The 12,132-nt window shown below is 29.0% G+C and overlaps 1 protein-coding gene across 2 annotated transcripts in view; it reads right to left on the minus strand.

The window, feature by feature from the left end:
* LOC145268189 (PDZ domain-containing protein 8-like) overlaps positions 1-12,132 on the minus strand; it is a 386,752-nt gene that overhangs the window by 73,540 nt on the left and 301,080 nt on the right. For both annotated transcript variants that reach the window (XM_080123425.1, XM_080123426.1), the window contains exons 17-18: positions 8,942-9,048; positions 7,324-7,542 (exon numbers count right to left, since the gene is read on the minus strand). In XM_080123425.1, coding sequence (XP_079979551.1) covers positions 7,324-7,542; positions 8,942-9,048 — 326 coding nt within the window. The remainder of the gene's footprint in view (positions 1-7,323; positions 7,543-8,941; positions 9,049-12,132) is intronic.

Consider the following 12,132-nt stretch of genomic DNA (forward strand, 5'->3'; position numbering starts at 1 on the left):
TTACCGTGACATATATTCGGCGGGTTTTTAATAGTATTTTTTCTAGTTTTTTTATTTATAACATCTTTTCTCAAACTTACCGTGTTAAAGAGGGGGTGAGGCGCCATCTTGAATTTTACAATACATCGGTAAACACCGTATGTCTTTCGAGCTGAATAAACATGTTACATTGAATAAAAACACAAAAAATATATCCAGTTACGTAGAAAAGTAACTTATCTTGCCTTTGATAACATTTATTTGTTATATATTTGTTTTTTTGACAACTTTTTCGAATCTATGTGTACAGTAATACAACCCGTAATTTCTTTAATTTTCTATTTTTTAGCGATTATCAAGACCCCTAAGATGTGATAAACCAGATATTATTTCTCGTTCTCACGTAACACTCGACATGTTTTTTGTTTGTTTTCTGTGAAAAAGAAAACTTTGCCATATAAATGATTCCAAATAAATTAAACAACATAGTCGGCGAGGTAGAAAAATCGATTTTACCCTTTTATATACAACAGTAAATAAGTAAATTCTTTTTATATTAATATATAAAAAAATATGCGGTCTCGTTTATGAACATAATAAACGCTTTAAAATAAGTGAAACCACTCAGAACTTGGCCAGTTAGGTAGAAAACGGACACTAGAAAATCGATTTTATTTAAAAAAAACAAAAACAAAACATTAAACAAGTAAAAATATTTTTTTAAAATATTATGGGGGGTGGGGCTATAGTCTATTTTAAAAAACAATATCTCCTTCAAGAACGATCATAAAATGTGTTTTCAATCGATATTTATTCAATGAGGGACGAGTTTTCCGGAGACGTGTTTTCCGGAGACGAGTTTTCCAGAGACGAGTTTTTCGGAGACGAGTTTTCCGGAGACGAGTTTTCCGGAGACGAGTTTTCCGGAGACGAGTTTTCCAGGCACCGCATCCCCCACCTCCAAAAGAAAATAAATTTGTATATTTTTAAGAAATGCACAGTGCACAAGTGCCCCCGAAATAACTTTTAAACAATCCCCTCCCCTCCCGATGTTAAGAATGGCTTTCGAAATGACATTATTATTTCAGCGCGGTACCAAGAACGGTCATAAAATGTTTTCAATCGATGTTTATTCAATAAGGGACCAGTTTTCCTACCTAGTAAAAGTGGATGAGTTTTTCGGGGTCGAGTTTTCCGGAGACGAGTTTTCCTAAATTCACCAAAATTACATAAGACCGTGTTTTCTTTTTTGTTGTGTTGAAATAACACAAAAATTATTTAAACTAAATTAATTCTTCTAAATAAAATAATTGCTTTCTTTTTTTTATTTTTATTTCGTAATGACACAAAAAGTGTTAAAACTAGAGTATTTTTTTTAATAAATATTTGGTTTCGTTTTTCGTATCTTGTGATATCCGTGATCAAGTTTATTTTTTTTAAGCAAGATTTAAAAATAATTTTAAAAAATATTATGGGGGTGCATAGTCTCTTTTAAAAACAATATCTCCTTCAAGAACGGTAATAAAATGTGTTTTCAATCGATAGTTATTTAATAAGGGACCAGTTTTCCTACTTAGCAAAAAAGGGGGGGGGATTTTTCCGAGTACGGGTTTTCCGGAGACGAGTTTTCCGGGCACCCAAGAATACATAAGTACCATGTTTTTTTGTTTTTTTTTGTTTCATAATAATACAAGAATTGTTTGAACTAAATTAATTCTTTTGAATAAAATATTTGCTTTCTATAAGAACACACGGTGCCCGGAAAACTCGTCCCGTGCAAATGGAAATTCAATTAACTTTCTTGGATTTATATTTTGGATTTAACCATCATTGAATAATTTACCTTTCACCAGACTATCCATGCACGTGAAATCATCGAATTTAGGAAAACTCGTCCCGGGAAAACCCGTCTCGGGAAAACTCGTCTCTGGAAAACTCGTCCCCTTTCGCTAGGTAGAAAAACTGGTCCCGTATTGAATAAATATCGATTAAAAAACACATTTTATGATCGTTCTTGAAGGAGATATTGTTTTTAAAATAGACTATAGCCCCCCCCATAATATTTAAAAAAAATATTTTTACTTGCTTAATGTTTTTTTTTTTTTTTAAAATAAAATTGATTTTCTAAGTGTCCGTTTTCTACCTAACTGGTTAAGTTCTTAGTGGTTTCACTTATTTTAAAGCGTTTATTATGTTCATACAAAGTTAATTATAATTTTTTTTTGTTATTATTTTAACGATGCTTTTTGGAGTCATAAAAACAATAATAAAAAACAAAAAAAAATTAAAAAACAGGGAGCGATTCGATTTTTCGTTACTTTTTTGTTTTGGTTTTTTAATTATGATAGTTTTTGTTGTTGTTATGTTTTTGTTTTCTCTCATACCAAATGCACTCATGCATTATTTAAAATTATGATTTTATCAATTATCAACATTTATTGTCGTCCTGTCAAATTTTGCAAAAATTAACTAATAAATTAAAAGCGAAATATTTTTTTGGCGCGAGAGATGCCATGTGCTAACAATCTCTCGTTAACTCATTTTTAATTTTTTTAATTTTTACTTCAAAATTCTAAAATCAATCATTAAGAGAAAAAGTAATCACTAAATAAATTTATTCATCAATTTTATTGAAAACTCCGCTATCGTTTATCAAGAATCCTTTTTATTTCATTTTTTGTTGGTTGTTTTTCGGAGGGAGATATAGTTTTTACCCCCCCCCCTCTCTAAATTATATTTTAAAAAATATTAAAATTTACTATTTTTTTTTTTAAAACCAAATCTCCCTCAGTAATTTCTTTAATTTTCTATTTTTTAGCGATTATCAAGACCCCTAAGATGTGATATACCGGACATTATTTCTCGTTCTCACGTAACACTCGACATGTTTTTTGTTTGTTTTCTGTGTTTTTTTTTTTCTTTACCGAATAAACGATTCTAAATAAATTAAACAACAAACCACATAGTCGGCGAGGTAGAAAAATCGATTTTACCTTTTTATAAACAACAGTAAATAAGTAAATTCTTTTTATATTAATATATAAAAAAAATGCGGTCTCGTTTATGAACATAATAAACGCTTTAAAATAAGTGAAACCACTAAGAACTTAGCCAGTTAGGTAGAAAACGGACACTTAGAAAATCGATTTTATTTTAAAAAAAAAACATTAAACAAGTAAAAATATTTTTAAACAATATTATGGGGAGGCTATAGTCTATTTTAAAAAACAATACCTCCTTCAAGAACGATCATAAAATGTGTTTTCAATCGATATTTATTCAATAAGGGATCAGTTTTCCTACCTAACGAAAGGGGACAAGTTTTCCGGAGACGAGTTTTCCCGGGACGAGTTTTGCTAAATTCGATTTTGGCAAAGATAGGAAAATTAGTCAATTATGGAATAAATATGGATTGAAAATAAACTAAGACTGTTCTTGTTTTAAGTAGGGCTAAGTAACCCCACCTTCAATAATATTCAAAAACAAGTATTTTTTAAATATTTACTTTTTTAAAGCAAATAAAATCTATTTTTCTAAGTATCTGTTCTAAGTACAGGGTTATTATTATATTTTCCAATTATTATATTAATAAAGTTTTCTTGCTTTTGGGGGTGGGAGTATGGTACAATTTTTGTGGACTACTCCCCCCATACACTAAATGGTAAAGTTTACAAAACCTAAAAGAGATTGCTAAAAAGAAAGGATGAGCGAATGAATTAGATACGTCTCTGCACATTATCAAGAACTCTGAAATAGGACAGAGATTCACCAGATCAAATATTATATGGAATGATTAATCTATTATTAACATGCTCACGTTCGTGCACATTGAAATTGCCATTGGAAAAAGCAGAAATGATAAAAATGTCACAATTAATAATGAAACAGATTCAAATAGTACAAAGCAAGAAAATTCAGTTATAAAAATTAGGATTATCAAATACAAATGTTCCTTAAGATTTATGAATGCTATGTTAATATATGTATATATTTTTTTTATTTTTCTGAAAATGACTTTAGCAAAAGTGTAAATTTTATTTCTCAAATACAAAATCATTCTCATTCATCTTTTTAAAAGAAAAAAAAAAAGACGGTTTTTAGTCAGCTAAAGTCAACCCATATTTTCCGCAGAACTGTAACTGCAACCAATATCAACTCCAAATAGTCTCTTATCTTTTATTATTATTCAGTAATTGTATTTTGAAGCAAATTATGGAAATAAAATTTTTAAAAAGCATAGTATTAAAAAGTATAAACAGGTGATTCTGCAGTTTAATATTTCACAAAAATTCTGTTTAAGGAGGCGCCACAACACCCCCAACCTTCCATCTCCCCTAGTGTAAACAAAATTCTTATGAAATATTAAACTGCAGAAGCACCTGTTAAAAAGCGTTTTCTTTTTTGTAAACCGTTCGTGTAAGTATTATTAACGTCCTAAATTATGATATGAAAAAATGAACAAATCTCTTAACAAAAAACAATACAGGTTTTCGGGGATGCTGACAAAAAAATATCACAGTAACATTTGCTTTAGAATATGAAGAAATTGCTAAATGACCAGAAAGAGGGTGCTCATTTTACGTTAAACTTATATTGAAAAGTGATCCCCATTTTTTGAAAGAGTAATTTCTTTATATCATGAAAGCTACCTATCTGCCCCAATTTAAATGTGATATTTGTTTTCAGCACCACCGAAATTCTTAAAAGGCAGTGTCACAAATTTAGGTAAAAATGGTACCCTTAAAAATGGCAAAAGTGAATAACTAGGTAAAATGGCACTTTGACAATAGATATTAGGATCATTCCAAAATTTGAACCATTGGAGAAGTACAAGTAAACTCCCATTTCTATAGGGAAAAATAGCCCCCCCCCCCAGGAAAGTTAAATAAATATTTTTATAAGCATTTACACTGGTAGGAGTGGGGGCTAGGCTTTCTTTTATAAAATACTAGTGGGGGTACCCGGCATTGCCCGGGTGTTTGGAGATGTGTATGTAGGAGCAGGTGACCCTGTTTTAATATTATAAAAAAAAAACACAATATTAAAAAAAATTGGAAAAACCAAAACAAAGCAAAAAGGAAAATAAAAAATAAGGTGTAAAAGAGGAAAAAAGTTTAGGTAGGAAGATAGGCTCGAACCCGAAGCATCGAGGCTAAGGCAGAAAAAAAAGCCTGACACATTACCCCTATGCCAAAGACACATACGATTGAGAACGGATAAAATTAAACCTTTAAAAACACTTGCAGGTGGTTTAAACTAACGTCAATGTTTTCTAAGTCAAACATGATGTCACTGTCGTAGTAGCAGGAGGAGAGAAAATGAAGGAACGTTTTTTTTTGGCCCCCCCCCCTCCTTGTAGAAAAGGGTCCAGTTTAGGGTGAAGGAATTAATGTTTTTGGACAATTTTTCGATATTTGTCGTCCAAGATGTTGGGCTTCAAAGTGATACCAATCTCATGAAAATCCGTCGCCTCTGTCGAAATTTTTTGCGAGACATACAAACACACATTTTAGCTTTTATATATATAGACTAGGGGGGGGTATCCGGCGTTTTTTCATTTACTGCGGGGCAGTTTCAGCTTCCCTAAGATGATGGGGGGGGGGACCAGCTCCTCATTGAAAGGGGATTGTCCAACTTGAATAGCAATTGTCTGATATAAGGAAAAGACCACATTGATCAAAGCTGATTGCTTTTGGACATTCTGGCGATCACGCTGGGAACGATGCAACAACCATCGTATTAGTTTTGCTTTTATTATATGAAAAAGGTGAATCTACACACGCCCATCGAAAAATATTGAATATTTAGCTTTTCAAAGTCGGGCAAATTAAATACACAGGCGACCCCTGTTCAGAACTCATAGATTCATTATGATTTAGACTTAATATAAAAAGTTTTAAAAATGAGCTACCTCCGAAAAAATCCTTTTGTGGACATACACAAAAAGTGAACATACACACATTTTTACTTTTATATATACATATAGAAGGTCAACAATGCTTTTTGCTAGTTTGAGCAACCCTTTTAGCAAGCCAGTGTGAAAAGTATTTGTGGTGGTAGAGATAAGGAATACAACACTGTTTGTTTATCCACTCTTTTTCTTGTATCATAATTTATAATCCTAGCCAAATCAGGATTCACCACCAAGGCAGAACTTGTATTTATTATGCTTGTTTTTTTATCTTCTTTGTTTCTGCCCAGAAAACTTGTAATTTTTATCAGCTACTAAAAGACCCCTCATCAGTATTGAACCCAAAACTATGTAGATCAATTTTTTTTGGGGAGGGGGGGGGTTTCTTAATAGAGAATGATTTTCAAAATAACGTCATTGTTTAATCATGTTCTGTACTATTCTGCATAATACACAGAGCTCTAATAATGACTTTTTTTCACAACAAAAAGTTATAAATGCAAACTGGGGAAAAACAAACAAACAAAAATAAAACAAAAGCACTGATAATTTCATAAATACTGGCAAACCAGAAAAGTACTCAATTAAAAGTTAGCAGCAAAAGGTGTTTGATCAGATTCAGTCTCTAATATTAAGCTTTGTCAGTAATTTAACTTCCAGTGCGAGTATCAATTTTCCATCCTAAATTTATTTATCTATTTATTAAATTGTTAGGTGAAAGTATAGAATAGTTAAGAACCCCACTCTCTTCAGGTTCTGCAGATTATTTAGAAAGTCATCCCTAACTTAGAAGCTCAATTATAGCTAAAAACAAAATACTGGAATAAACCCACCCAATAAACATAACATTTATTCGATGAATTTCTACCAGTAATTTATTTTATTTTTAAGTCATCATGGAGACTCCAAAGATATAACAGTATTGTGTTGGCAATTTTTTCATGTTCCTATGTAACGCTCAACACTTGGAAATTGTAAAACAATTTTGCCAATTTTCTGCAGTGTAACATTTTTTTAAGTAAAAATCTTTTTGGTGCAAGAAAATTAAAACCAGTGGCCATCAGTGATTAAATTCTCCTACTATAGTATTACAGATACTGACAGATTATGACTCAGATAAGAACCCCCATCACTACAAAAAAAAATTATTTTTTCGTTTTTTTGGTGTTATGTGCATATTTGGAAAAACTGAGAAAATGTCTTTTTCAATAATTTGATGCAAAGTTTTTACTCATATTTCGACCAGCTTTTGAATGACAAGTAAATAGTTTTTTTTCATCCGATTATTCTTTTTTTTCTTCAAACCAGTACATTATGTTTTGATATTGCAAATGGTGACTGCAACCTGAGCCATGCGCTGACATAGTGACCATAACATGAGCCACGTAAGAATGTATAGTATAGAAAAATTAAAGAAAATCAATTTCTCATACCTTGTTGTATTTGGAGCAGATTTCATCTCTTGTTTATCCATTAGATCTTTTCCAACTGCCTCATCTGCATTGGGATGAAGGATGTTTTTACTTAATCTCTTACGGTATTGGTCAGAAGTTTTTTCAGTTGCTTGGTAGACGAAGGATAAAGTTATGTCCCCATGGCACAACATAGGTTCAAAACCAGGATGAGATGATAATGTAGAGTATCGGTTACGACTACAATAAAAATAAATGTTGCAATTTAAGTCAGTAGGAAAATTAATCATAATTCAAGCCTAAAAAAATAAGATTAAACAAGTTAAGAAATATTTTAGAATTTTTTTTAGATAAAGATTTATTATTTGCATAACTTTAATTATTTGGACTACTATTCTCATCTTGATTATTATATTAACAACATTTCAGTTTATGTAAACTCCAAACTTCAAGTACATCGTTTTGACAAAATCATTATCAAGTATTATTTACATAATTTCTTGGCTGATCTAACCTTCAATCTTTTGTCAAACTCAACAATCTGCACAGAATTTCAAATGAAACTTCTTATTTAATCCACTGGGGGATTCTGTCAGTTATGACTGGGTAGAAATCTTTGGCAATTTGCAATTGTATTCTTTGTATTTCCTGTGCTGAAGACTGAATTTTAGGAGCCTGGAAGATTGGGTGATTTTGGCAAAGATAGGAAAATTAGTCAATTATGGAATAAATATGGATTGAAAATAAACTTTAAGACTGTTCTTGTTTTAAGTAGGGCTAAGTAACCCCACCTTCAATAATATTCAAAAACGAGTATTTTTTAAATATTTACTTTTTTAAAGCAAATAAAATCTATTTTTCTAAGTATCTGTTCTAAGTACAGGGTTATTATTATATTTTCCAATTATTATATTAATAAAGTTTTCTTGCTTTTGGGGGTGGAGTATGGTACAATTTTTGTGGACTACTCCCTCCATACACTAAATGGTAAAGTTTACAAAACTTAAGAGATTGCTAAAAAGAAAGGATGAGCCAATGAATTAGATACGTCTCTGCACATTATCAAGAACTCTGAAATAAGACAGAGATTCACCAGATCAAATATTATATGGAATGATCATAGATTTAAATTTTATTGAGGAAAAAAATATCCAGAAGCCTTTTAAATAAAATATTTCATGGTATGAAAATTTATATTTGTTAGGTAATTTCATGAATAACCAATATATTTTTTTTTAAGTGTTCAAATAATAATAATAATAAAAAAACTTATAAAAATTGTTTTGGAGTGTATAGTACAATTTTGGTAGCATGACAACCTAAATGGTAAAGTTTACAAAACTCTAAAAACAAAATAATAATTTGCCTACAGTACTCATGCTATTGACTAGAATAGACAATAATTTCAATAATTCAGGATTTTATCAAATATATATGCTATTATTATTGATGATTATGCGCCAATCGTTTAAAATATGTATTACTTAATATGATTACGATTCTCACAGTATTGCCTGGAATATATATTTCAAAATTCATAATAATCTGCTCATTAATTTAGGAGATTACCCGTACATTATATCACTTCTTTTCTAATAATATGTTAAAAAAATAATTTAAAATCTTCAAATATATGTACCTTGCACCAGGTTTGGGTTCTGCGGGTATGAGCGGTTTTGTCTTCTGGGTATCACCCTGCATAGTTGTTATACAGTCCAAGGCAATTTCACTTAAAAGAAAACTTACCTGCAATGCAATATACATTAAAAATTAATTTGCTGAAAAATTATCAATATGATCAAAAATAAATCAAATTTAAAAAATAGTTTTCATAAATTTCTGAATATTAATTAAAAGTCAAGTTAACAAAATTATTGGATTTTGGAGAAAATCTATAAAAAGTTTAAAAATTATTTTTTTATTGAATTTTTACCCCAAACAAGGCACAGTGTCACTTTGAAGTAGGGACTACTATCAGGGGCATGAGTTGCAGGAATATTATGAAGGGAGATGAGCAGCAAGATGTCTGTTCACATTACACTTGAACTTCTGCATGTCAGTACAGTTGGAAAGGCAGAATCCCAGGAGGGAGTTTTAAAGTCTAGCAGTTCTGGGGAAGAAACTATTGGAGTAGAAGGCTTTCTTACACCTAGGAATCTCTACTGTGAAGGGGTGAGACTAAGCTGCTTGTCGGGTTTGTCGGGGGTATTTACGTCGAGGTGGGACAAGTGTTTCTAGTTCGTCAGACATTCACCATTAAAATACTTGTAGAACAGGCAGAGGGATGCAACATTTTGTTGATGGGACAGAGGCTGAAGCTTAGATGACAGTTCAAGACCTAGTGGCAGATGCACCAGCCCAAATGTGACAACAGTACTCCATACACAGGCGAATGGTGGCCTTATAGAGGTACAGGATACTTTAAGGCATAAGTAGCTTTCTAGCATGGTAGAGAGAGCCTACCTTCTTTGCAATACTCTCAATGTATCTGTTCCAACTCATGTTCCCTGTGAACATTAAGCCAAGAAGTTTGAAAGAAGTGCTTTCAGGTAATGTGTTTTGGGCCATAGCTATTAGTGGTAGAGAAGGTTTCTTGTAATTATTAAAGGAAACAAGCTTAGTCTTGGTAGTATTGAATGTGACCATCCATTTTTGTCCCCATTCCACTACAAATTGAAGGTCTTCCTCTAGCGTTTGTGCCATTTCCTTAGATATGTGTTCATTTGTTTTCCCCTCATGCCTGTTATAGAGTGTGGTATCATCTGCAAATATACCCATCTCAGACAATTTTATCAGGGAGCTCATTTATGAATATTAGGAATAATAAAGGTCCAAAGATAGACTCCTGAGGTACTCCCGCATTTACATCATATTGTTTAGATGTACGACCGTCAAGGACAAGCTGGATTCCTCTCTTACTTAAAAAGGATTTAATTATGTTAAGTATTCTTCCAGTGATACTGAATGATCTGATTTTCCTTAGAAGACCATCGTGCCATACCCTGCTTTAGATATATCAAGAGCTACCACTCAACCCTCCTCTGTCTTGTTCAGTGAATGGTATATATGTTCGGAGATTACAGTAAGGATATCTGCTGTGAAACAAGCTTGCCTAAATCCATATTGATGGTCGGACAGAAGTTTAGCAGCTGTAAGGTGATGGACTAGAGCTTGATTAATTATGGATTCAATTATTTTGGCGAAAAGCAAGAGGAGACTAATGGAGTGATAATTTAATGGGTAAGTTTTTTCGCCAGAATTGCTGAAAACAAGTACCACAGAAGCAGTTTTCCAGCTATCAGGAAAGTAAGATTCGTTAAGGCATTTGTTGTAACATTTGGAGAGAACTGGAGCAACCTCAGCAGAGTATTTTTTAATAGCACAGGGTCTACATGTTTTTGAGGTGACTAGTTTTTTTTATGATATCATGCACAATATATATAAAACTATATATATATATATATATATATAAAACTATATATATATAAAACTATATATATATATATATATATAAAAAACTATATATATATATAAAAAACTATATATATATATAAAAAACTATATATATATAGTTTTATATATATATATATATATAGTTTTATATATATATATATATATATATATATATATATATAGTTTTATATATATATATATATAGTTTTATATATATATATATAGTTTTATATATATATATATATATATATATATATATATAAAACTATATATATATAGTTTTATATATATATATATATAGTTTTATATATATATATATATAAAACTATATATATATATATATAAAACTATATATATATATATATATAAAACTATATATATATAGTTATATAAAACTATATATATATAGTTATATAAAACTATATATATATATATATAAAACTATATATATATATATATATATAAAACTATATATATATATATATATAAAACTATATATATATATAAAACTATATATATATATATAAAACTATATATATATATATAAAACTATATATATATATATATAAAACTATATATATATATATAAAACTATATATATATATATATATATATATAAAACTATATATAAAACTATATATATATATAAAACTATATATATATAACTATATATATATATATAAAACTATATATATATATATATAAAACTATATATATATATAAAACTATATATATATACATAAAACTATATATATATATATATATATATATATAAAACTATATATATATAACTATATATATATATATATATAAAACTATATATATATATATATAAAACTATATATATATATAAAACTATATATATATACATAAAACTATATATATATATATATAAAACTATATATATATACATATATATAAAACTATATATATATATAAAACTATAACTATATATATATAAAACTATATATATATATATATATAAAACTATATATATATATATAAAACTATATATATATATAAAACTATATATATATATATAAAACTATATATATATATATAAAACTATATATATATATAAAACTATATATATATATATATATATATATATATATATATATATATATATATAAAACTATATCTATTATATATATAAATCCGTAATCCTGTTTGTTTGTTTGTTCACAATTTGATTAATATATACAAAACTTCCTGCTGAAAACAGTTATCTATATAAATTTTATTTACTATAAGATTTTCTATATAAATAAATAGCATCACGATCAATATATATACACTATATTGAAGGCAATGTACATAATAGAACTAATCTAATTTGCATATTATATTAAAGAAAATCTTTTTAAATAATTTGCT

Source organism: Euprymna scolopes, chromosome 43 (genome assembly GCF_053919585.1).
Source record: "Euprymna scolopes isolate OS-2025 chromosome 43, ASM5391958v1, whole genome shotgun sequence".
Classification (NCBI taxonomy): domain Eukaryota; kingdom Metazoa; phylum Mollusca; class Cephalopoda; order Sepiida; family Sepiolidae; genus Euprymna; species Euprymna scolopes.